General features: G+C 44.7%; 1 protein-coding gene across 2 annotated transcripts in view; it reads left to right on the top strand.

Annotated features, from left to right (window-relative positions):
- The first annotated feature begins 3,460 nt into the window (after nucleotides 1-3,460).
- Nucleotides 3,461-27,584, top strand: part of TIMM44 (translocase of inner mitochondrial membrane 44) — a 311,940-nt gene continuing 287,816 nt past the window's right edge. For both annotated transcript variants that reach the window (XM_044306675.1, XM_044306666.1), the window contains exon 1: nucleotides 3,461-3,593. In XM_044306675.1, the coding sequence (XP_044162610.1) occupies nucleotides 3,558-3,593 (36 nt within the window). In that variant the 5' untranslated portion in view covers nucleotides 3,461-3,557. The remainder of the gene's footprint in view (nucleotides 3,594-27,584) is intronic.

Below are 27,584 nucleotides of genomic sequence, written 5' to 3'. Positions count from 1 at the left end.
AGGGCCTTCCCTTTCCCCTCCCTTTGCGTCACGTATGTACGCCGGTCGTGATAAGAATTCAGTGATCAACAGATTTGGTTGCAGATGTGGGGCAGTCCCTCTGGCTGGGGTGCAGTTTCTCATCCTTCTCTGAGTTACTAGATGGCTGCAGTTTCGTAGCAAAAAGCATGCCATGGTGTGACGCTTTGCGATCCACAGCGATACTAGGAAATCACAAATGCGCCATATTTCTCAATCACAAAGACAAAAGAGCCTTCACTAAGAATCTTCTTTCACTAAAGGAATAACTCACAGATCAGAGGTACAATTAGCACCTTCTTGCCAAAGAATCTTCCTGCCCCATGCCAGGTTGAGTAGCCATCAATCTGGTATTCTCTTGACAGAGCCTCATAAAAAACTTCCTTTCTGCAGCCATAGTGTCTCCAATACCAGCAGGGGTCTCACACCTTTAGCCTGGGCAGCGAGCTTCAGAAGAAAAGGACAGATCCTTATCACACAGCTGGTTGGTACAGGAAGGAAGATGACCTGAAAGTCCTCTTCAATCCATAAGCTTCATATTTTTCCCATATTTTCCTAATATTTCATGGGTTATGGAAATGTGAAAGGAACCATCTTTTCAGAGATGGTTTTGGTTCTCCTAACCCACCTTCTAGGAAACCCGCGGACAAATCAGAGGTTCCCGCTCTGAGATATAAAGGTTCTCGGGCACCCTGTGTTATCTTTTAGTCGTATTTGTTATCAGATGATGCGTAAAATTGTACTGATTATCAATATCCACTATATTTCTTGATTGGACTTACGGGATATGGAAAAATGGGCAAAGCAAAGATGCTGCCAGGTTTTCTCCCTATGGGGCAAAGGACTGCCCCTGTTCCAATTACACAAGGCTGGACCTGAACGTGTCATAACCACTCCCCACTTCAGAGTAGGTAAAAACAGTGACACACTGAGGTCCTGCGTCCTTCACCTACCATCTGACGTCGTCTAACATCTCGACCGCCCGCAGGGACACGGGCACCTCACCATCTTGGATTATTATTTCAAAGACTTTGCCTATTACTGGACCCTACCACGGTAATTCTGAACTTACAGACATTCTATTCCCTTCCACCTCTAACTATTTCTATCCAAACCAATCTGTTCACCTGGCCGGTATATTTATCTGTCAGCTTTAATATATATATTTTTGTGTGTAGTTTTAGAATAAAAACTAACGATTTCATCGTTCCAGTTTTGCCCTTGTTACTTGATGACCTGATCTATGCTAAGAACTCTGTCCTCAGAAGACATACTACCAAATTGTGTTATTTTTATAAATTGTTAATGTACTAGCTAGGTTGCAAATAACAGTTTCGTCCCTTTAGGATTAGCTAGCCGGGGTCTCTTTGCCCCGATTCAATACGAAGAGTGGTGGCAGCAAATTAATTTGATTTCCAGCGTGAAATCAGTAATTTTATTTTTACCGATTGTACATACAATCGTGATTGCATCCTGTCTGGGCCCACCAACCAATCTTAAACGTCTTCTGTGCTCACAGTGGATTCGCCTCCAGGAGTCTCTAGTGGAGACCTGTATGGCAACTGTGGCATAGTACGATGGGATTGGCGGGTGGTCGTCACACATGGCATATGAGATCTAGGAAAAAAAATATTTATTTGTGAAACCAGGGTTGTACACATCTAACACACAGGCCACATGTACTGCACAGCTCACCATCTAACACAGAGCCGCCAAATATAATACACTGCCCTTCCCCCACATGTAACGCACAGCCCCCCATGTAATACACAGCCCAAATAATGCACCGCTTCCCCCTATCTAACACACAGGCCACCCCAATATACTTCAAAGACCCCCCCCAATCTACAGCATAGACCCCCTCAAAATAAACTGTGCAGATGACCCCCCCAATATACTGTGCGCAGGCAGCCCCCATATACTGCGCAGACCCTACATGTTTGAGAGTGTTGGGAGCAGGGAGAGACTGACCTGATAGAACAGTCAGGATGCTGCAGATGATCAGACCCCGCGCATATGCAGTGAGGGGTAGGGAGATTTAACAGAACAAATGGCCATTAGATCTCCCTACCCCCGCACTGTGCAGGCGCGATGAGTGGATGGATGTTTGGTATAAGAGATCTCCCTGTCCGCCGCACGTGCGAACTGGCCCATAATTTTTCCCTACCCTCTAACGCTGCTGAGGCTCATTGCACATGTGCAGTGTCGGCCAGTGTCCTACTGAGAGGTATGGTGCAAGCCCATTGCTTCTCAACTCTGCTGTGAAATTTCCCTACCCCGTTGTTATGCACCTCTGTCACACCTCCTTCCAAAGCTGGGAACGTCATGTCCGGTGCGGCCGGTTACAACGGAAGTGACGAGGGTAGGGAAATTTCATGGGTAGGAAAATTTTATAGAACACCAGTGTTCCGTGATATTTCCCCTACCCTCGTCACTTCCTGTTGTGACGTGGCCGCAACGGACATGAAGTTCCAGTTTTGGAAGGAGGTGTGCCGTGCAGGAGCACAACGACGGGGTAGGGAAATTTCACACTAGAGTTGGGGAGAAGGGGCCACCTAATGCGCTTGTGCCTTACCTCTCAGCTGGACACTGGCCGACACTGTGCATGCGCTGGGAGCCTCACCAGCGGTTAGAGGGTAGGGAAAAATTATGGGCCAGTGAGCATTGTAAGAGATCAACCAAGAACCAGCGCAGTGTCGGCTGGTGTCCAGCTGAGAGGTAAGGCCTAAGTTCATTAGGTGGCCCCTTCTCCCCAACTCTGGTGTGAATTTTCCCTACCCCGTCATTGCGCGCCTACGCGGCACACCTACTTCCAAAGCTGGAACGTCATGTCCAGTGCGGCTGCGTCACAACAGGAAATCTCACGGGCAGGGAAATATCACGGGACACCGTTGTTCTGCCAGATTCCTATACCTGGCAGAATGCTATACCTGGAAGTGACGCAGCCGGAATCAGCTGGAGGAGTGTGTGTGTGTGGATCTGCGGATTCGTAAAAATAATTGCATTGTCGCGGGAGAAGCACCTACTTCATTTGCATGCGCGAAACCGTACACCGTGCATGCGCACTCAGGGGTAGGTAGATTTTTCAGCACAAAATGTTCCATCAGATCTCCCTACCCCTCAGTGAGCACGCGCAGACACATCATCTGGAGCAGTTCAGCCTCACGAATTTTTACGAATTCTTTGGATTTGCACTTGCGTGTCACTTCCGGGTATAGCATTCTGCCAGTTATAGGAATCTGGCAGAATACCGGAATCAGCTGGAGGAGGGTGTGTGCGCAGATCCACTGGGTTCGTAAAAATAATTGCAAAGCCGCGGGATAAGTACCTACTTTATTTGCATGCGTGAAACTATACACCGCGCGTGCGCACTCAGAGACCACACTTAGCTCTGCTCTGGGTGACCCCCACCACCCTGGAGCCGAACAGCAAAAAACGCGTGAGCGGTACGCGTCTCACACGTGACCGATCACATGACCATGACGTTCTCGGAAGTCACGTAGCGTCTAACGTGCGCGAAGGTCGAAGGGGAGTACTGTATGAAGATGGCAGACGCTCTGCGTCAGTGTGGCTGGGTGAGCTCCATTAGTATATATTTGACTGTATTTATTGTTAATTGTGAATTAGCGCTTCCTGTATTTGACTGTTTTATGTGAGGGAATCTTTGTACTGTGTAACACGAGATCTTTCTGTAGGATAGTCCTTGTAGCTGGACTTTTCCTAGCGGTCTAGCGCCTGCTGCTTTAACCACATTGGGCTTGATTTATCACAACTGTGAAATAGGCTATCGTTGTTGCCCATGTCAACCAGATCAGTCTAAGCTTCTTTTACATCTATGTTTTGCTATACAGTTTTGGGATCCTTCAGTTTGCTCCCCGTTCATTTTCAATGGGGACGAAACTGAATGGAGGGCACCAGAATGCATTCCATGTTGTTGTGTTAACATGATGCACACAAAAACGCTGCAAGCAGCTTTTTTGTGTGCGTCCTGGCATGCTGAGCACGACAGACACAAAAAAAGAAAAAATCCTGCGCCCATTGACTAAAAATTGTTTTAGTGCTGGATCCGACTTGTTCATGTTGGAGATATGGCTACTGTAACACTAGTGTTTAACAGATCTGTTTGAAACTGATCTGTCACTAAAATGACTAAACTGAAACGAATGGAAGCCAATCAAACGGATCCCGGATCCGTCTGTAATGTGGATCAGTTTGTCACGTTCTGTTCTGTTTTTGCATTTGTTTAGCGCAGGGGTGCACAACCTGCGGCCCGGGGGCCACATGCAGCCCTTGATACCATTCTGTGCGGCCCCCAACCATCTGGTAACAGACATGTATGCCTATGTCTTGTGGCTGCTCACATGCATTTTTTATGTATTTCTCTCATTAGATGGGAGTCCTATAAGTGTAACTAAACATTAATGGTATATAACAGTGATGGTGAACCTTTTACAGACTGAGTGCCGAAACTGCAACCCAAAACCCACTTATTTGTCGCAAAGTGCCAACACAGCAATTAACCCTGAATACCAGTACAGTATATGTTCCATGTACTTTATCATTTATCTATAATAGCCTGCCTACATTCAGTGTGCTGCCTGTGCCGTTCATAGTGCGCCCCGCGCTGATGAATAGCAGGAAAAGTCTAAGGCATACTGGTACACCATAGACTTTTTCCAGAGCCCGGGTGCCCACAGAGAGGGTTCCGAGTGCCACCTCTGGCACCAGTGCCATAGGTTCGCCACCACTGGTATATAATGTGTGTTCAATATGCCATAAGTACAATATTTCAGTTGTTAATACACCTTTACATTTTAATTGCGGCCCTCGTCATTGGTTCAGTCTGGCAATGTGGCCCCCAACCAGGAAACGTTGTGCACCCCTGGTTTAGCGGGTCTGTTTTGTATGGAGTAGCGTCTCAAAGTGTCCCCCCACTTTATGTATTTAGATCCCCAGGGTTGTCATTAGCTTTGAAGCATTGAAATGCTCCGTTGCTAATATCTTGGAGGCCGTCTTGTTGAAATTCCAAGTTGGTCCAGTTTTAGCTCTCATCATGGACCACACCTTTCGAACTCTTGTACATGACTATATGCACTAAAAGATGTATAATGTTTGTTAGCGGGACATATGTCCTGTAGTGCCATTGATCGTGCATAAGGGAGTACATAGCATCATGATGCTGTCGTCCGTGTTGTGCTGCAATAGTCCCGCACTCATATGATCTAATGAGTGCTAGACTATAGTCCCGCGGGCAGCCCGACGTGCACAGCATCATTGTAAACTATGATGCTATTCACTCCTGTGCGCACGATCAATGCCACTACGGGACATATGGCCCACTCACGGATCGTATATCATACGCTCGTGTGCAAGAGGCCTTTAAGGGATTCTGTCACCAGGATTTCACTTAACCCCTTAAGGACCGAGGACGTACCGGTACGCCCTATTTCCCGAGTCCTTAAGGACCGAGGACGTACCGGTACGTCCTGACTTAAAATCTGCATTCCGGCGCCGCAGGGGTTAATCGGAACGGGACGCCGGCTGAAATCATTCAGCCGGCATCCCGTAACAACGCAGGGGGGGGTCATTTGACCCCCCCCGTGTCGGCGATCGCAGCAAACCGCAGGTCAATTCAGACCTGCGGTTTGCTGCGCTTTTTGCAGTTTCTGATCCCCGCGGTCCCTGACCGCGGGGATCAGAAACTTCTGAGTGCCTAAAATCAATATTGCGCACCCCCCCCTGCACCCCTGTATGATTTGATGGCGGCGGGAGGTGCAGGGGGGGTGTCGCAGGCAGTGGGGGCGGTGCGGCAGGCGGGATCGCGATCCCCCGCCCGCCTCCCATTGCATAATCGTTGGTGTACAGTGGGTTATACCAGGGTGCCAGCACATTGCTGGCACCCTGGTATAAACGGCTGACATCGTTGATGCGATGTCAGCCGTTTAACCCTTTCCATACAGCGGTCCGTATGGACCGCTGTATGGAAAAGGTTAACAGCGCAAGGAGCTCCCTCCCTCTCCGATCGGGGGGCTGCTGTGCCTTTGCAGCCCCCCGATGGGAGAGGGAGAGAGCCCCCAGAGAGCCCCCCGAAGCCCCGTCCTCACCCTTCCCCGTCTGCGAAGTTCTGACCATAACTGAGCAGACGGGGAAGGTTCCCATGGCAACAGGACGCCTGCTCAGGCGTCCTGCTGTCCATGGTGCTGAACAGATCTGTGCTGAAAGCATAGATCTGTTCAGTGTAAGTAAAATACAGTGCAGAACCCTATATAGGTTCTGTACTGTATTATACAGACATCAGACCCACTGGATCTTCAAGAACCAAGTGGGTCTGGGTCAAAAAATAAAAAGAATAAGTGAAAAAAGTTAAGAGAAAAAAAAAAAACATTTATCACTGAATAAAAATTAAAAAAATAAAATAAACTACACATATTAGGTATCGCCGCGTCCGTAACGACCTGATCTATAAAACGGCCATGTTACTTTCCCCGCACAGTGAACGCCATAAAAATAAAAAAATAAAAACTATGAGAAAATTGAAATTTTGCCCACCTTACTTCCCAAAAAAGGTAATAAAAGTGATCAAAAAAGTCGCATGTACGCCAAAATAGTACCAATCAAACCGTCATCTCATCCCGCAAAAAATGAGACCCTACTCAAGATAATCGCCCAAAAACTGAAAAAACTATGGCTCTTAGACTATGGAAACACTAAAACATCATTTTTTTGTTTCAAAAATAAAATCATTGTGTAAAACCTACATAAATAAAAATAAAGTATACATATTAGGTATTGCCGCGTCCGTATCGACCGGCTCTATATAAATATCACATGACCTAACCCCTCAGGTGACCACCGTAAAAAAAACAAAAAAAAACGGTGTAAAAAAAGCTATTTTTTTGCCATCTTACGTCACAAAAAGTGTAATAGCAAGCGATCAAAAAGTCATATGCACCCCAAAATAGTGCCAATCAAACTGTCATCTCATCCCGCAAAAAATTAGACCCTACTCAAGATAATCGCCCAAAAACTGAAAAAACTATGGCTCTGACTATGGAGACACTAAACAATTTTTTGGTTTTAAAAATGAAGTTATTGTATAAAACTTACATAAATAAAAAAAAAATTGTATACATATTAGGTATCGCTGCGTCCGTGACAACCTGCTCTATAAAATTACCACGTGATCTAACCTGTCAGCCTGAATGTTGTAAATAACAAAAAAAAAAACGTGCCAAAAAAGCTATTTCTTGTTACCTTGCCGCACAAAAAGTGTAATATAGAGCAACCAAAAATCATATCTACCCTGAACTAGTACCAACAATACTGCCATCCTATCCCGTACTTTCTAAAATGGGGTCACTTTTTTGGAGTTTCTACTCTAGGGGTGCATCAGGGGGGCTTCAAATGGGACATGGTGTCAAAAAACCAGTCCAGCAAAATCTGCCTTCCAAAAACCATGTGGCATTCCTTTCCTTCTGCGCCCTGCCGTTTGCCCGTACAGCGGTCTACAACCACATATGAGGTGTTTCTGTAAACTACAGAATCAGGGCCATAAATAATGAGTTTTGTTTGGCTGTTAACCCTTGCTTTGTAACTGGAAAAAAAATATTAAAATGGAAAATCTGCCAAAAAAGTGAAATTTTGAAATTGTATCTCTATTTTCCATTACATCTTGTGCAACACCTAAAGGGTTAACAAAGTTTGTAACATCAGTTTTGAATACCTTGAGGGGTGTAGTTTCTTAGATGGGGTCACTTTTATGGAGTTTCTACTCTAGGGGTGCATCAGGGGGCTTCAAATGGGACATGGTGTCAAAAAAACTGTCCAGCAAAATCTGGCTTCCAAAAACCATATGGCGCACCTTTCACTCTACGCCCCGCTGTGTGGCCGTACAGTAGTTTACGGCCACATATGGGGTGTTTCTGTAAACGGCAGAGTCAGGGCAATAAAGATACAGTCTTGTTTGGCTGTTAACCCTTGCTTTGTTAGTGGAAAAAATGGGTTAAAATGGAAAATTAGGCAAAAAAAAGAAATTCTCAAATTTCATCCCCATTTGCCAATAACTCTTGTGCAACACCTAAAGGGTTAACGGAGTTTGTAAAATCAGTTTTGAATACCTTGAGGGGTGTAGTTTATAGAATGGGGTCATTTTTGGGCGGTTTCTATTATGTAAGCCTCGCAAAGTGACTTCAGAGCTGTAGTGGTCCCTAAAAATTGTTTTTTTGTAAATTTCTGAAAAATTTCAAGATTTGCTTCTAAACTTCTAAGCCTTGTAACATCCCCAAAAAATAAAATATCATTCCCAAAATAATTCAAACATGAAGTAGACATATGGGGAATGTTAAGTCATCACAATTTTTGGGGGTATTACTATGTATTACAGAAGTAGAGAAACTGAAACTTTGAAATTTGCAAATTTTTCCAAATTTTTGGTAAATTAGGTATTTTATTATGCAAAAAAATTATTTTTTTTGACTTTATTTTACCAGTGTCACGAAGTACAATATGTGACGAAAAAACAATCTCAGAATGGCCTGTATCAGTAAAAGCGTTTTAAAGTTATCAGCACTTAAAGTGACACTGGTCAGATTTGCAAAAAATGGCCTGGTCCTTAAGGTGAAAATGAGCCCGATCCTTAAGGGGTTAATGAGCTGTTAACATGACCACATCAGTCTTCACAATTTATATTACAATATACAGGTCCTTCTCAAAAAATTAGCATGTTGTGATAAAGTTCATTATTTTCTGTAATGTACTGATAAACATTAGACTTTCATATATTTTAGATTCATTACACACCAACTGAAGTAGTTCAAGCCTTTTATTGTTTTAATATTGATGATTTTGGCATACAGCTCATGAAAACCCAAATTTCCTATCTAAAAAAATTAGCATATTTCATCCGACCAATAAAAGAAAAGTGTTTTTAATACAAAAAAAGTCAACCTTCAAATAATTATGTTCAGTTATGCACTCAATACTTGGTCAGGAATCCTTTTGCAGAAATGACTGCTTCAATGCGGCGTGGCATGGAGGCAATCAGCCTGTGGCACTGCTGAGGTGTTATGGAGGCCCAGGATGCTTCGATAGCGGCCTTAAGCTCATCCAGAGTGTTGGGTCTTGCGTCTCTCAACTTTCTCTTCCCAATATCCCACAGATTCTCTATGGGGTTCAGGTCAGGAGAGTTGGCAGGCCAATTGAGCACAGTAATACCATGATCAGTAAACCATTTACCAGTGGTTTTGGCACTGTGAGCAGGTGCCAGGTCGTGCTGAAAAATGAAATCTTCATCTCCATAAAGCTTTTCAGCAGATGGAAGCATGAAGTGCTCCAAAATCTCCTGATAGCTAGCTGCATTGACCCTGCCCTTGATAAAACACAGTGGACCAACACCAGCAGCTGACATGGCACCCCAGACCATCACTGACTGTGGGTACTTGACACTGGACTTCAGGCATTTTGGCATTTCCCTCTCCCCAGTCTTCCTCCAGACTCTGGCACCTTGATTTCCGAATTACATGCAACAGTCCAGTGCTGCTTCTCTGTAGCCCAGGTCAGGCGCTTCTGCCGCTGTTTCTGGTTCAAAAGTGGCTTGACCTGGGGAATGTGGCACCTGTAGCCCATTTCCTGCACACGCCTGTACACGGTGGCTCTGGATGTTTCTACTCCAGACTCAGTCCACTGCTTCCGCAGGTCCCCCAAGGTCTGGAATCGGTCCTTCTCCACAATCTTCCTCAGGGTCCGGTCACCTCTTCTCGTTGTGCAGCGTTTTCTGCCACACTTTTTCCTTCCCACAGACTTCCCACTGAGGTGCCTTGATACAGCACTCTGGGAACGGCCTATTCGTTCAGAAATTTCTTTCTGTGTCTTACACTCTTGCTTGAGGGTGTCAATGATGGCCTTCTGGACAGCAGTCAGGTCGGCAGTCTTACCCATGATTGCGGTTTTGAGTAATGAACCAGGCTGGGAGTTTTTAAAAGCCTCAGGAATCTTTTGCAGGTGTTTAGAGTTAATTAGTTGATTCAGATGATTAGGTTAATAGCTCGTTTAGAGAACCTTTTCATGATATGCTAATTTTTTGAGATAGGAATTTTGGGTTTTCATGAGCTGTATGCCAAAATCATCAATATTAAAACAATAAAAGGCTTGAGCTACTTCAGTTGTGTGTAATGAATCTAAAATATATGAAAGTCTAATGTTTATCAGTACATTACAGAAAATAATGAACTTCATCACAATATGCTAATTTTTTGAGAAGGACCTGTACTAGTATTATTGCCCTGTGTCTTGTAATTTGTGTATAAAATCGCTTTTATTAATATGCAAATTACCTAAATAAGGAGCCGAGGTGCTGTACCTCTGTCCGTTGGAGCCCAGCACCGCCCCACTGCTAATCTATTCACTCCTCATCGCCGACCTCATATGCCTGGTGCGTAATCTTGCACATGCGCCGTCGAAGACCATGCGCAATGTGTTCTGTGAGGCCGATGCCTTTCATATGAGCCGATAGGACACAAAATTGAACAGTGAGCAAGCATTTGCTTGTTCATGTGACAATCATAGGGTATACAAGCAATAAGGAGCCAAAGATAGCTGATTATTGATGGTCATGTTCATTGTTCAGCCACCTTTGGCACTAAGGCTGTTTTGGAAAAAAAAAAAAAAACTATCAAGGGCTTTATAATAAACGCACAGTAGTGAGCCCAGAGTATTTTTAATTTCACAGCAGCTGGAGTGCTCAAGGTTACTGTTCCCCTGTCCAGGACAATGAAAACACAGACACAGTGAAGTAAACTATATATTTTTTGAGAAAATAAAATTAACAAAATATAAATAATATATATATATATATATCATATTACAACCAGGCAAAATTTTTAGGGGGTCATGCAACTGTTCAGGCGTCATTGAGTCCATTAAATTATGTTTAGCCCATAATGGTAGTTTCGACTTGGCCTACTGGATCTCTGCCAGCTCACCTGGGCTCTTAACCCCTTAAGGACCAGGCTCATTTTCACCTTAAGGACCAGGCAATTTTTTGCAAATCTGACCAGTGTCACTTTAAGTGCTGATAACTTTAAAACACTTTGACTTATCCAGGCCATTCTGAGATAGTTTTTTTCCGTCACATATTGTACTTCATGACACTGGTAAAATAAAGTAAAAAAAAAATAAAAATTTTTTGCATAATAAAATACCAAATTTACCAAAAATTTGGAAAAATTAGCAAATTTCAAAGTTTCAGTTTCTCTACTTCTGTAATACATAGTAATACCCCCAAAAATTGTGATGACTTAACATTCCCCATATGTCTACTTCATGTTTGAATTATTTTGGGAATGATATTTTATTTTTTGGCGATATTACAAGGCTTAGAAGTTAATCTTGAAATTTCCCCCCTCGCCTATGACAGCACCCATGGATAGCATCCGCCCCCTTCCTCAGGACAGGAAACAGGAAGCACAGCCTCTTCAAAAGGGAGGTACAACCCCCATCATGCCAGTTCTGTTTCCTGTCTTAAGGGACAGGGTGGATGCACAGCAGTTAGAGCGGAGCTGCGGGAGCCCCTTGGTTAACACCCGTGGGAGGAGGGCCTACCCGAGCGGCGTAAGTCTTCCTCGGAAGCCGCTGCTGAAGTCTAGCCCCTTTGGACTCCCTCTCGTCCGGTCACTCCCCCGTCGGGGCTGCTTCAGTATCCCCGGCTTGGCGAACCTCTGCGGCCGTGCCGTATGTTCGGCTGGCGTTCGCGCAGGGCGCGGCGCAGTTACTTCCGGGTAGGTCAGGCCGGCGCTGACGTCATCAGTCGGCGCCGGATCCTGGCCTCTGGCTTTCAGCAGTGGGAGGAGGCGTGGCCTTGGACCGGAAGGGGAGGGTGCCGGCGCGCGCCCGGCAAGTTCAAAAACCAGACACCTCTCACTGCAGGCTGGTGTTTTGGCCTGCAGTGATCTCCATGGGTGAGAGCCAGTGGCAGAAAATGGAGCCCACACAGCGCGCAGAACCCACTGAAACCACCAACGAATCCTTGGTACCGGTGGGGGGTAAGAGGGGCGAATGCCCTGCCTTTTCTATTTATCTCAGAGCCTGATGGTTGTCTTTGTTTTGTGTGTTTAGACTTCCAAAGAGAGAAGGGGGTCAAGGTCCAAGGAGCGGGGCTGTGCTATTTGCAAGAGAAAGCTACCGTCCGGTTGGGGCAAACCTGCATGTCAGGCCTGCGTAGGCAAATTATTGGAGGATGAGGCCCCCTCTCTCTTATCAAGCCTAAAGAAGATTATCAAGGATGAAGTTAAAGAATCAGTAAAAGAATCCTTGAGTAATCTTCTTGAAGATCGCCCTAGTACTTCCGCTGCGGTCTCTATTCCCGCTTCAAGCGATCAGGAGCTGTTATCGGGATTAGAGGAGGAGGGAGAACTTCCATCCTCGGATCATTCGCAGGACGAGCAGCTGGCAGGGAGACCCTTGTTCCTCCCAGAGAACATTAATTCTCTAGTCGGGATTGTCAGGGCAACTATGGGGCTTGATGATCAAGCAGAACCCCAGTCTATGAGGGATTCCATGTTCGAGGGCCTAGGTCCCAGAAGATTAAAATGTTTTGATGTGCATGAAAACATAACTTCGGTTATTAAGAATGAGTGGAGCAGGCCGGACAGAACATTTTTTGTGCCTTCTGCCTTAAAAACGAAGTATCCCTTTGAGGACAAAGCCTCTGCTGATTGGGATAGAGCCCCAAAGTTGGATGCTCCGGTAGCAAAGATTTCTAAGAGAGCAGCCCTCCCGTTTGAAGATTCAGGAACTCTTAAAGATGCTATGGACAGAAGAGCAGAGGTCTATTTAAAGAAGAACTGGGAGGCGACGGCTGGTTCTTTTAGGCCCGCTATAGCCGCCACTTCTGTTGCCAGGTCTTTAAAGGTCTGGATGAAGGAGATGGAGGAGCAGATGAAGAAGGGAGCGCCCATGGAACAACTCCTCTCGTCATTCCCAACTCTGTACAGTGCCATTGACTTCTTAGCGGATGCCTCAGTGGACTCCCTGAAGCTGTCAGCAAGAGCCGCAGCTCTTTCAAATTCCACCCGTAGGGCGATTTGGCTAAAAGATTGGAAGGGAGATGCAGGGTCGAAGGCAAAATTGTGTGCTATTCCCTGTCAAGTGGAATTTCTTTTCGGGCCCACGTTGGATGATCTGCTGGAAAAGGCTTCTGACAGAAAAAAGGGTTTCCCTTCTATTCATCAGCAGCCTCCTAAGAAGCCCTTTCGTTCTCAGTCGGCCAGATTTAACTTCAAGAGAAGAGAAACTCCCAGGCAGTCTGGTAATGCGCCCAGAAGGAGCAAAGGGTTTCTTTTTTCAGGTGGAGAGGCCTCTAAGAAGCCTTCGCAATGACGCCAGATGCCCGGTTGGAGGTCGTCTCTCCCTCTTCGCAGATCAATGGCGGAAGATCTCGAACAGCCCCTGGATCCTTTCAATCATTTCACAGGGCTATTGCCTGAACTTCCTGAGAACTCCTCCAGAAAGGTTCGTTTTGACGGATCGCTCCAGCCCAGAGAAGCTAGAAGCATTGCGTCTGGAAATTTCAGATTTACTAAAGAAAAGGGTCCTGCAGGAGGTTCCAGCTCAAGAGAGGGAGAGGGGCTATTATTCAACACTTTTTCTTGTAAAGAAGCCGAATGGCACCTTCCGAACCATAATAAATCTGAAGCTGCTCAACAAATACCTGGTGTACGAGAGATTTCGTATGGAGACTATCAGTTCCATAATTCCGAATTTATTCCTGGGCTGCTACATGGCGACCCTGGACCTCAGGGACGCTTATTACCACGTCCCAATCCATCCCAGTCACCAGAAGTACCTTAGTAGCAGTTCAGTTCCCGGACAGACTCCTACACGTACAGTTTCGGGCCCTGCTGTTTGGGTTGTCTCAGGCACCCAGGCTTTTCATGAAGATTGTAGCAGAGATGATGGCTCATCTGAGGGAGAAGGATCTGATTGTCATTCCCTATCTAGACGATTTCCTCCTTCTCTCTCAGGAACCGGGGCAATTAATCGAAGGGATTGCCTGGGTCAGGGAGGTGCTGGTAAAGTTTGGATTTCTGGAGATTTAACTCCCAACCCATCTCGTGCCAAGCCAGATATGCACCTTTCTGGGGCTGCTCCTGGACTCCCAGAAGCAAATGTGTTTTCTCCCAACACAGAAGGTTTCTCTGCTAGTCTCCAGGGTTCAGGACATTGTGACTCGCGGTTCCAACTCTCTAAAAAAGGCTATGTCAGTTCTGGGCCTAATGACAGCCGCAATCCCGGGGGTAGAATGGGCCCACTTCCACTCGAGGTCACTTCAGCTGCAGATCCTGGGAGTTTGGGACAAAGATCCCCTATCCTTGGATTCCCTCTTCTCCCTTTCAACTCATACGATAAAAGATTTAGAATGGTGGACGGTACCTTCCAACCTTCAAAGAGGAGTCCCTTGGTCAAGGCAGGATCCCCTCTCTCTAACTACAGACGCAAGTCCTTGGGGTTGGGGAGCTCACACAGATTCTCTACTTCTGCAGGGACAGTGGGATCAGGAGATAGTTCCCAAATCTCACAACTTTAAGGAACTTCTAGCGATCCTCATGGCCTTGAAAAAGAGCCTCCACCTTTTAAAAGGCAGAAATGTTTTGATCTACTCCGACAACATGACGGCAGTAGCCTATATCAATCGTCAAGGGGGGACCAGATCTAATGTCTCTCACCAGGGAGATTTTCGAGATAGCAGAGGGTTTCCTTCCATCGATCAGGGCAGTACACTTAAAGGCTTAAAGGGAAGGGAGAATGTGACAGCAGACTTTCTGAGCAGGCATTGTGTTCGGCAGGGGGAATGGTCCCTAGATCAACAGGTCTTCAGCGACATCGTGGCTCTCTGGGGTCTCCCGGTGGTGGATCTCTTTGCCACAAGGGGAAACAGAAAAGTGAAAAGGTTCTTCTCTTTATCCCCACTAGAGCGGCCTACGGCAGTGGACGCTTTGGCCCGGTCATGGAGAGTAGGCCGCCTGTACGCCTTCCCTCCTATAAAGCTACTCCCGAGAGTCCTGAAGAAGATTCGGGAGGAGAAGGCCCTAGTAATTACTATAGCCCCCTTTTGGCCCAGGAGGGTCTGGTTTTCCTGGCTAAGGAGGATGTCGGTAGCAGACCCTGGGTACTTCCCGTGGCTACTAGTTCAGGGGCCATTACTTCATCCACAGTTGGAGAGCCTGCACTTGACAGCCTGGCTGTTGAGAGGCGGATCCTAGAGATGAAGGGTCTTTCTGGGGAGGTGATAGACACCCTTTTGTCCAGCAGAAAAGCTGTTACCTCTAAAATCTATTTGAGGGTTTGGAGGGCCTTCCTTCGATTTGCAAACAAGCCAGTTAATGTCTTGGAACCCCCGGAGTTGCCTCTAGTCCTGAGCTTCCTCCAGGAAGGCTGGAATAAGAAACTGAGGCCCAGTACTTTAAAGGTCCATATCTCTGCCTTAAGTGCTCTCTTTGAGTATAAGTTAGCAGACCACCCCTGGATTAAGAGATTTGTAGTTGCAATTTCTAGACTCTCTCCCGTCCAGAAATCCACAGTCCCCCCCCCCCCCCCCCTATAAATTAGTTTTCTTGCTAGCCATTACTTCCGCTAGAAGAGTGAGTGAGATTTCGGCCCTCTCTATCGAAAAACCATATCTCAATATTTAAGAAGATAGGGTAATTTTATCTCCTGACCCTGCCTTCCTTCCAAAGGTTTCATCATCCTTTCATCGGTCTCAGGATATAGTTTTACCTTCCTTCTGTTCCTCACCCAAGAATCAGGAGAGGGAATTTCATTGCCTCGATGTTAGAAGGTGTCTAATCCAATACCTTTCGGCCACTCACGACTGGAGGTTGTCCTCTAAACTTGTGGTTTCCTTTCAGGGACAGAAGAAGGGCTCCCCTGCTTCCTCTCAGTCCATTGCCAGGTATATAAAACAGGCCATCTATCTGGCATATTCCTCTAAAGGGGTTCCTCCTCCTGCCGGGTTTGGAGCAATCTCAACGAGAGCAGTGTCTACATCCTGGGCAGAAAGAGCTTCCGCTTCAATTGACTAGATTTGCAGAGCAGCTACATGGAGTTCTGCTCATACCTTCTTTAAGCACTATAGGCTGCAGCTTCCTTCGCAGGAAGGTTTAGGGTTTGGGCGTAAAGTCCTCCAAGCAATTGTCCCATCCTAGGTTGATCTCGCCTAGATATCCATGGGTGCTGTCATAGGCGAGGGGGGAAATATGGGATTACACTTACCGGTAATCGTTTTTCCTTGAGCCTATGAAAGCACCCATGGATAGCATCCGCCCCCTTCCTCAGAACAGGAAACCGGAAGCACAGCCTCTTCAAAAGGGAGGTACAACCCCCATCATGCCAGTCCTATTCCAAGAACTAAGGAGACAAAAAACTACACCACAAATCTACAACAGAACAAATGCTCATATCTGTGTGCAAACACACGTATACCGTATTTTTCGCCCCATAAGATGCACTTTTTCCCCCCCAAAAAAATCGGGGGAAATGCCGTGCGTCTTATGGGGCGAATGCTGACAATTTAACATCGCTGGCTGCGATGTGTGAGCGGAGGAGGGACTGGGAGGAGGAGCTGGGGGCCGGGAATAGCGGCGGGGCGGTGCAATCAATGTACTATAGCCCCGCCGCTCCAGGTTACTAATATTAAATGTCTTATTCAATTAAATTGTATTATATATGCCCCCTCACTACTATATTGCTAATCGTACCTTAAATCCTATTCCTAGGTGCTGTAATGCAGGCCGGGCTCGTCACTCGCTGACGTCACTTGCCTGCGCAAGTTACGCTGCCGCCCGCCCGGCCTGCATTACAGCACCTAGGAATAGGATTTAAGGTACGATTAGCAATATATGAGTGAGGGGGCATATATAATACAATTTAATTGAATAAGACATTTAATATTAGTAACCTGGAGCGGCGGGGCTATAGTACATTGATTGCACCGCCCCGCCGCTATTCCCGGCCCCCAGCTCCTCCTCCCAGTCCCTCCTCCGCTCACACATCGCAGCCAGCGATGTTAAATTGTCAGCATTCGCCCCATAAGACGCACGGCATTTCCCCCGATTTTTTTGGGGGGGAAAAAGTGCATCTTATGGGGCGAAAAATACGGTATACGTGTGTTTGCACACAGATATGAGCATTTGTTCTGTTGTAGATTTGTGGTGTAGTTTTTTGTCTCCTTAGTTCTTGGAATAGGACTGGCATGATGGGGGTTGTACCTCCCTTTTGAAGAGGCTGTGCTTCCGGTTTCCTGTTCTGAGGAAGGGGGCGGATGCTATCCATGGGTGCTTTCATAGGCTCAAGGAAAAACGATTACCGGTAAGTGTAATCCCATATTTTTTTAGAAATTTACAGGGACCACTACAGGTCTGAAGTCACTTTGCGAGGCTTACATAATACAAACCGCCCAAAAATGACCCCATTCTATAAACTACACCCCTCAAGGTATTCAAAACTGATTTTACAAACTTCGTTAACCCTTTAGGTGTTGCACAAGAGTTATTGGCAAATGGGGATGAAATTTGAGAATTTCATTTTTTGCCTAATTTTCCATTTTAACACATTTTTTCCACTAACAAAGCAAGGGTTAACAGACAAACAAGACTATCTTTATTGCCCTGACTCTGCTGTTTACAGAAACGCCCCATATGTGGCCGTAAACTACTGTACGGCCACACAGCGGGGCGTAGAGTGAAAGGTGCGCCGTATGGTTTTTGGAAGCCAGATTTTGCTGGACAGTTTTTTTGACACCATGTCCCATTTGAAGCCCCCTAATGCACCCCTAGAGTAGAAACTCCATAAAAGTGACCCCATCTAAGAAACTATACCCCTCAAGGTATTCAAAACCGATTTTACAAACTTTAACCCTTTAGGTGTTGCACAAGATTTAATGGAAAATAGAGATACAATTTCAAAATTTCACTTTTTTGGCAGATTTTCCATTTTAATATTTTTTTCCCAGTTACAAAGCAAGGGTTAACAGCCAAACAAAACATTATTTATGGCCCTGATTCTGTAGTTTACAGAAACACCCCATATGTGGTCGTAAACTGCTGTACGGGCACACGGCAGGGCGCAGAAGGAAAGGAATGCCATACGGTTTTTGGAAGGCAGATTTTGCTGGACTTTTTTTTTTTTTTTTTTTTTTTTTTTTTTTTTTGTTTTACACCATGTCCCATTTGAAGCACCCCTAGAGTAGAAACTCCAAAAAAGTGACCCCATTTTAGAAAGTACGGAATAGGGTGGCAGGATTGTTGGTACTAGTTTAGGGTACATATGATTTTTGGTTGCTCTATATTACACTTTTTGTGCGGCAAGGTAACAAGAAATAGCTTTTTTGGCACTTTTTTTTTTTTTTTTTGTTATTTACAACATTCATCTGACAGGTTAGATCATGTGGTAATTTTATAGAGCAGGTTGTCACGGACGCGGCGATGCCTAATATGTATACTTTTTTTTATTTATGTAAGTTTTATACAATAACTTCATTTTTAAAACCAAAAAATTGTTTAGTGTCTCCATAGTCTAAGAGCCATAGTTTTTTCAGTTTTGGGCGATTATCTTGAGTAGGGTCTAATTTTTTGTGGGATGAGATGACTGGCACTATTTTGGGGTGCATATGACTTTTTGATCGCTTGCTATTACACTTTTTGTGACGTAAGATGGCAAAAAATTGCTTTTTTTTTTACACTTTTTTTTTTACACTTATTTTTTTTTTTTTCCTTCTTTACGGTGGTCAACTGAGGGGTTAGGTCATGTGATATTTTTATAGAGCCGGTCGATACGGACGCGGCGATACCTAATATGTATACTTTATTTTTATTTATGTAAGTTTTACACTGATTTTATTTTTGAAACAAAAAAAAATTAGGTTTTAGTGTTTCCATAGTCTAAGAGCCATAGTTTTTTCAGTTTTTGGGCGATTATCTTGAGTAGGGTCTCATTTTTTGCGGGATGAGATGACTGTTTGGTACTATTTTGGCGTACATGCAACTTTTTTTATCGCTTTTATTACCTTTTTTGGGAAGTAAGGTGGGCAAAATTTCAATTTTCTCATAGTTTTTATTTTTTTATTTTTATGGCGTTCACAGTGCGGGGAAAGTAACATGACCGTTTTATAGATCAGGTCGTTACGGACGCGGTGATACCTAATATGTGTAGTGTTTTTTTGACCCAGACCCACTTGGTTCTTGAAGATCCAGTGGGTCTGATGTCTGCATAATACAGTGCAGAACCCTATATAGGTTTCTGTACTGTATTTTCCTTACACTGAACAGATCTATGCTTTTAGCATAGATCTGTTCAGCACCATGGACAAAAAGGCAGTTTCGTTTTCGGTCAAGGGCATACTGAATTTTCGGTTTCGGACCAGAATTTTCATTTCGGTGCACCCCTAGCAACTAATCAAACAGTACAAACTCCAAGCTTTGATTTTATACTTACCGGCCTCTGGATACGACAACGCCTTCTGGGTGGGTGTCTCTAATTGTTTTGTTGAGGTGAAGACATCTGTATGCGACATACTACCAGAGAAAATGCAGATAACGTTATAAGAACATGTTTAGAGCACCGTTTAGAGATATCGCCCAAAACATTTTTTAAGAACTTGCTTTAAAGTACATAAATTGGTGCTTGCCCACCATAGAACTTTCTCTTTTTCACAGTTTTGGACAAGGCAAATAAAAAAATGTATCCCCCAAGGGCCATCAGCCGTCTCATCACCGGATTGTCTCCTTAACAAATGGGGCATTTATCGATGTCGATGCTTATAGTGTTCATGCTGCAGTTCTTATTTTGGCCAGCAGATGACAGGCTTGGTTAAGAAATGATCAATTTCTGTTGTAAATCTCATTAAAAAAAATCCCTGATTAGAACCAAATAAAAAAATTTAAAAACATTATTTATAGGCTCATATGAGCTTCAAAATCATAACAAAAAATATATATATTTTTTAAATATATAAATCACCCTTCCTTTCTGTATACCGCACCGGCGTATAAGACGCACCTAGGTTTTTGCGAAGGTAAATAAGAAAAAAAATATTTTGAACTAATTGTGGTCTGTGGGTGACGCACTGTTCTGGGGGATCCTCTCTGGGTGACGCACTGTTCTGGGGGATCCTCTCTGGGTGACGCACTGTTCTGGGGGATCCTCTCTGGGTGACGCACTGTTCTGGGGGATCCTCTCTGGGTGACGCACTGTTCTGGGGGATCCTCTCTGGGTGACGCACTGTTCTGGGGGATCCTCTCTGGGTGACGCACTGTTCTGGGGGATCCTCTCTGGGTGACGCACTGTTCTGGGGGATCCTCTCTGGGTGACACATATATAGCATCTTATGCTATGTGTCATCCACAGATCCCCTCCATAAGTGTGGGGGTCGCATTTGCTTTTATAATGGGGGTGGGGGTCGCATCTGCATTTATAATGACAGCGGGGCCCGTGCAGTGACTGTATTCTACTACATGGGCCCCGCTTACTGTATAATCATATCCCTAATAGTTAATTGTTGGGTGCACTGCATGTGAAAGCATAATGAGCGATAATGATGAGCGCTGTCTATTACTTACAATTAGAAGCGCATTCATGAAGCAGGCGCGTGACGTATGACTCACACTGCCAGCGCCCGTCCTCCCGGCCTGCCTCCTGCCTCCTGCCTCCTCCCTCCTCTCTGCTCTGAACGGCGAGCGCTTCTAATTGTAAGTAATAGACAGCGCTCATCATTATCGCTCATTATGCTTTTACATGCAGTGCACACAACAATTAACTATTAGGGATATGATTATACAGTAAGCGGGGCCCGTGTAGTAGAATACAGTCACTGCACGGGCCCCGCTGTCATTATAAATGCAGATGCCGCCCCCAGCCCCTCCTCCGTCACAGCTGATACACCCGCCGCACGGCATCGCGGTGGGTGTATCATTGAAAACTAAGCAAAATCGTCTACATTCGCCGTATAAGACGCACTGCTATTTCCCCCCCACTTTTGGGGGGGGGGGAAAGTGTGTCTTATACGGCGAAAAATACGGTAATTAAAAAATACCTAAATAACAATAAAGATAAACATCATGGGTATCACTACGATCTAAACCGCCAATACTATTAAAATATTTTTTTTTTATTCTAATACGGCGAATGGCATAACTGAAAACGGGGTCAAAATGACCAATTTCCCATATTTTTTTTTTCATTGGTTCTCTCACCTGGAAAAAGTTAAAATGTGATAGTCACACACTCTCCAAAATGGTATCAATAAAACTATGGATTGTACCGCAGAAAACGAACCCCTAAACAGCTCAATAGTAATAAGTATTAATAAAGTTATGGGGGTCAGAATATGGTTATGTAAAGATTTTTTTAATCAAAGTTTACATTTATTTTTACACTATTTAGACATAAAAAAACACACACATATATATATATATATATATATATATATATATATATATATATATATATATATATATATATATAGATTTAATTTAATTTTTTTTTGGGGTATCATTGTAATCGTACTGACCCATAGAATGGAGATGGAGGTCATGGGTCAGTTTTGCCACAAACAAAATGCCGTGGGAACAAAACCCGTAAAACGGTGGAGGAATTGCGTTTTTTGCCAATTCCACCCCATTTGGATTTTTTTTTTTTTTTTACTGCTTCCCACTATATATTGTGCCATAATTAATGCTGGTATTAGACAGTACAACTTGTTCTGCCAAAAATAAGCCCTCATACAGCTGTGTGAATGGAAATAAAAATAAAAAAAAAGTTATGGCTCAAGGAAAATCGGGAATAAAAATGCCCCCAAAAAAATCCGGTATCCTAAGGGTTAATACAAGGCATTTAACTAATGTATTGTCTTAATCCATATTGCCTCCTTTGCTGGCTTGCTTCATTTTTCAGTCACATTATGCACAGCTCATTTCCAGGGGTTACTGCGACTGCTGCAGCTCAGATACGCGGTGGCCGAAGAGAGGCTTCTTCCTATACTGTGCGAACACAGCTACTGCTGCTCTATATTTTAGGGTAAAAACTATTCCAGCCCCTGGTTGGAGTAGTTTTTCTCCAACATTAATACCTGTTTCCATATGTAAATTGCCAAATGTGGCATATAACTGGCTGTGCGACTAAATATTGTTGCAGAGCCGGTCAAAAAAGGGATTTGCCACTATTTTAGGCATGACAATATTTGTAAGTCCCTTAATAAATGACCCACATTGTGTTATCAGTTTTAAAACGAATGACACACTGAAGAAAAATACTGTTTCGTGAATAACCACTAGGGCTGCACGATATATCGCAAAATTAATCGAATCACGATAATCGGCAAATGCGATATTGCGATTTGGCCGACCCGAAAATGCTGCAATTATATATGAAGGGGCCCCACGCACATAACTGGCTTTGTTTGTAAAGTATTTTACTAGTGTGTAAAACAATCTCTCTCCTATTAGGGCTGCACGATAAATCGAAAAAACAATCTAATCGCGATAATCGGCAAATGCGATATGGCGATTTGGCCGACCGGAAAATGCTGCGATTATATATAAAGGGGCCCTGCGCACATAACTGCCTTTTGCGTGTAAAGTGTTTTACTAGTGTGTGTGGGTGAAACAATCTCTCTCCTAACAGGTCCGGTATTCCGTGAAAAGTTGGTACCTGTAAAAAGTTGGTACCCTCGTCACTTCCGGTAGTGACGTAGAGGCGTCGGAAGGCTCAGAAGGAGGTGTGTCGCCGAGCTCGCCACCTCAGTGGCTGAAAAGAAGGAGTATTAGCGCCTGCGCAGAACTATGGTACCAACATTTTCACTGCAAGTGAATGAATGCGCCGACGGGGGGGGGGGGGTAGGTTAGATTTATGGCCCACGCGCATGCGCCGGGAGCCTAAGCAGAGAGGGTAGGCAAAAATTATGGACCAGTGCGCACGCGCGAGTTGGGTACCAAAATTTCACGGCCAGTGCAGGTTAGATTTATGGCCCCAGTTGGGGTAGGCAAAAATGACGGGCGCTCGGAACACCGGCCTCTGTACTCACTATGAATGCAATGCGTGGCAGCGAGCTGGCCGGCCAGCGCGTGACTGACGTCACTTAGTAACGCTCCTCCCACTTCAGGAAGCAGGAGCGTTACAAAGTGACGCCAGTCACGCGCCGGCCGGCCAGCTCGCTGCAGTGCATTGCATTCATAGTGAGTACAGAGGCCGGACCTGTTAGGAGAGATTGTTTCACCCACACACACTAGTAAAACACTTTACATGCAAAAGGCAGTTATGTGCCCAGTTTAGGACACATGAGGGGGACCAGCATAAGATGCTATATGTCTTAAGCTGGCCCCCCTCATGGCCCTATGTGTCCTCCACACATCCCCTATAACAGTGCCATCCACAGGTCCCCCATAAGTGTCCTCCACAGGTCCCCCATAAGTGTCCTCCACAGGTCAAAATCAAACATACAAGGGAAAATCTGGAAGATGGTCCTATCAGGAGGAAAAGGGATGTTGTTTTTTTTTTTTTTTTTTTTTTTTTTTTCACTTAACCCCAACACTTCCCAGAACAATGATGCAGGCCGGTGGGAGGAAGACTAAAATTATTTCTCCCAGCAAGGCGCCAGATGACTCAAAACCCGTGGGCGCTTCAAATCATACAAGAAGGCTACAAAAAAAAAAAAAAACTGTTCCTTAACAAAAATATGTGCTGACTTGGTATGGAGAAAATACAACTCAAAGACATCTGATGGAAGACATTACAAAATTAAAAAATCTGGGTGCGGTGATTCAGTCCCAAAACATCAGGCGGACAAAGGGTATTACCGAAGACTGTTTCTCGTAAGAAAACCGGACGGTTCGTTCAGAAAAATAATTAATTTGAAACCTCTGAACAGATCAATAAAATATCGATGCTTCAAGATGGAGTCAGATCTACCACACCTCTAATTTTTTCCAGGAGCGGTAGTGTGCACCCTAGATCTGAAGGATGCATATTGCCATGTGCCAATTCACCCAGATCACCAGAAATACTTACGATTTGTGGTAAGGGAAGAAAGCGCAGTGAGTCATTATGATAGGAGCTTTTCTCAGAATGAAAGGAATAAAAATCGTACCATACCTGGACGACTTTCTTCTAATCTCAAACTCGGTGCAGATGTTAATCCATCATACTCGGACAGTGATCTCTCTTCTGCAAGACCTAGGTTGGATCCTAAATTGGGGAAAATCAGACCTGACACCCGATACAGGAACATTTTTCTTAAGAACTGTAATGGACTTGACATTGCAAAAATCCTTCTGGAGAGAGACAGCAACATCTGGGGATGGGGGGCAAAAATTGGAAATCATTGCTTCCAATGAACTTGGGACCAACCATTAGGGGGGATCCTCAAAATACAGAGAACTGAGCAGTCTGGGATACCCTGCAACAAGGTCAGGATCTTCTGCTGGGCCAGCACCTAGGAATTTTGTCAGACAACATGACGACGGTGGCGTTTCTCAAACACCAGGGGGGTACAAGATACCCTCTACTTCAGAGTCTTTCCAACAGGATTTTCTCTTGAGCAGAGGGAAAAATCCTATCAATTTCAGCAGTTCACCTAAAAGGGTCAAAAAAATCAATCAGCAGATTTTCTCAGCGGGCATTACCTAGACCCAAGCGAGTGGTCCCTAAACAAACAGGTTTTCCAGGATTTGACAGCGAAGTGGGGATATCCCAAAATAGACCTTTTTGCCACACGGAAAAATGCTCAAATTCCTTCTTCTCCCGGGATCCAGCAGACCATCCGACTGCGGTAGATGCCTTGTCTCAGAGATGGGATATGAAGCTGGCTCTAATTCTGGCTATTCTCAGAAAGATCAGGATAGGGTAATCAAAAGTGATTTTTGGAGCCCTGTTCTGGTTGAAACAAGCGTGATTTCCTGTCCTAACCTTGTTGGCCCTGGAAGATCCGATAACTCTTCCCCTGAGACCAGATCTACTGTCTCGGGATCCAATTTGGAACCTGGAAATAAGCAAGCTAAAGTTAACGGTGTGGCTTCTGAAAAGGACTTATTCAAATTAGAGGGGTTTTCAGACGATGGCCTTTAAAAAGGCCATAAATAAGTAACCTCTGCCATCTATAATACATTTTGGAAGAAATTCTGCTCATGGATGGCTTTGAGAAACTGAAATCCGCTGCTTCCGGGTTTGGGCGAAATCCTGAACTTTCTACAAAATTGCTTTGATAGGGGGGGTCTTTGACCAAGCCTAAAAGTCCAGATAGCAGCCTTGAGCTGGTTTCTAAACTGTTCCCTGGCAGAAAATAGATGGATAAGCAGGTTTTATAAAAGCAACCACACGGATTAGGCCAACTTTAAAATCCTCAGTCCCACCTTGGGACCTGACAGTAGTTCTAAATGGGATAGTGGTAATACACTTTAATATAAAATTTAAATTAAGAACATACCCCTAAAACATACATAAAAAGTGGTACATCAATAAGTATGTCCCAATCAATTGCAATGCACACTCAGTTTCAGGATGTTATATACTCTATCCGCCGAATGGCTATGTATAGCAATGTAAACTATTGTCCACAATCGGCAATGCTGTCCCAATGGATTCCAGCAAAAGTCCAGCAACTACAAGCTTGAGATAATAATGTCCCGCAAGTAGGTAGAGCAGATGTATGCGTTTGCATCCACTGACAGCCGAACTATTAATCGGCCTATTCACTCCAGTGCACTTCCAATATAATGCCCGCAGTCAGGAGCTCGCAGTCAAGAACTTGAAAATGCTTTAGTACAACAAAGTTTGTGCTCCAAAACTAGCCCGGTCTTACCCTTCTCCGCTGTTGTAGCGTTGTTCCAGGAGGCCGCACACCCGCAGCGTCCCACGTGGTGTGCTACTGCCTGTCCGCGGCGTCCCACGTGACCTGGTATCCAAGGGGACCGGATGCAAGCTCGTATGACGTATAACTTGTGCATCAGCTTCCACTCTATGCTCTTAAATCTAACCCCACCCAGTAGGAACTCCAACTGCTCACTAGGGATACCCGCATCTCCCGACATTTGTTCTTGTAACGCTTGTATACCCTGGGTATGGTCGATAATGGTATACAAGGATCCCACATCCAAGGTCCCCAAGATCCAGCCATCCAACCACCTGATCGTCTCCAGGGTTCCGACTATGGTGACTATCATTGCGGTTCCGATGCGTTTTTTATGCGTTTTGGTGTGAGACCTTTGTAGCCTTCTCCGGTATTAAATTGTAGATGTATGGGGTATATGTATTTATTGTTTTAAAGTATTTTAATGAGATGTATGATTAAAAGAGGCACATAAGGATGTTAATCCGGTTCATTGAAAGCGAATCCACCCCATAAAGTAGAAAGAGCAGAAACAATATGGAGGAAGGAGGGTGGAGCTGACCACTTATAAAGAGTGAGGATCCGCTTACTCAGTAGGCCACTGAGGAAGGGGCTTGAGACCCCGAAACGCGTCTGGCAGTGTCTAGAGTAAGCGTTGATCTACAAAGTAGTAAAGAAAAGCAAGAAAGCCGGCAAGGAAAAGAAAGAGATACGGAATTAAGAGCATAGAGTGGAAGCTGATGCACAAGTTATACGTCATACGAGCTTGCATCCGGTCCCCTTGGATACCAGGTCACGTGGGACGCCGCGGACAGGCAGTAGCACACCACGTGGGACGCTGCGGGTGTGCGGCCTCCTGGAACAACGCTACAACAGCGGAGAAGGGTAAGACCGGGCTCGTTTTGGAGCACAAACTTTGTTGTACTAAAGCATTTTCAAGTTCTTGACTGCGAGCTCCTGACTGCGGGCATTATATTGGAAGTGCACTGGAGTGAATAGGCCGATTAATAGTTCGGCTGTCAGTGGATGCAAACGCATACATCTGCTCTACCTACTTGCGGGACATTATTATCTCAAGCTTGTAGTTGCTGGACTTTTGCTGGAATCCATTGGGACAGCATTGCTGATTGTGGACAATAGTTTACATTGCTATATATAGCCATTCGGCGGATAGAGTATATAACATCCTGAAACTGAGTGTGCATTGCAATTGATTGGGACATACTTATTGATGTACCACATTCTATGTATGTTTTAGGGGTAAGTTAATTTAAATTTTATATTAAAGTGTATTACCACTATCCCATTGAGTGTTGTCCTTTTAAGTGTGCCCCCCCACACCAGTTTTTTCTAGACAAATCTTTACATTTGGTCCTAAGGGTGGGACCAGGGGGTATGCACCTTATCCATATAGGAAGAGGGTGAGCCACCGTTTTCTTTATATTCTCAGTAGTTCTAAATGGTTTAATAAAGGAACCCTTTGAACCTATGCAAGATAGCTCTTTGAAACTTCTATCCCAAACAACGGTCTGTCTAGTGGCAATTAAATCGGCCTGTAGGTTAGGTGAAATTCAAGTTTTAACCACCCAAGAACCTTCCCTTAAAATTTTAGAGGATAGCGTCATCCTTAGACTAGATCCAACCTTATTACCAAAGGTAGTTTCTACGTTCCATCTAAATCAGGAAATTATACTGC

This window comes from Bufo gargarizans, chromosome 1 (assembly GCF_014858855.1).
Source record: "Bufo gargarizans isolate SCDJY-AF-19 chromosome 1, ASM1485885v1, whole genome shotgun sequence".
Taxonomy (NCBI): domain Eukaryota; kingdom Metazoa; phylum Chordata; class Amphibia; order Anura; family Bufonidae; genus Bufo; species Bufo gargarizans.
This window is presented reverse-complemented; position numbering and strand designations above follow the sequence as displayed.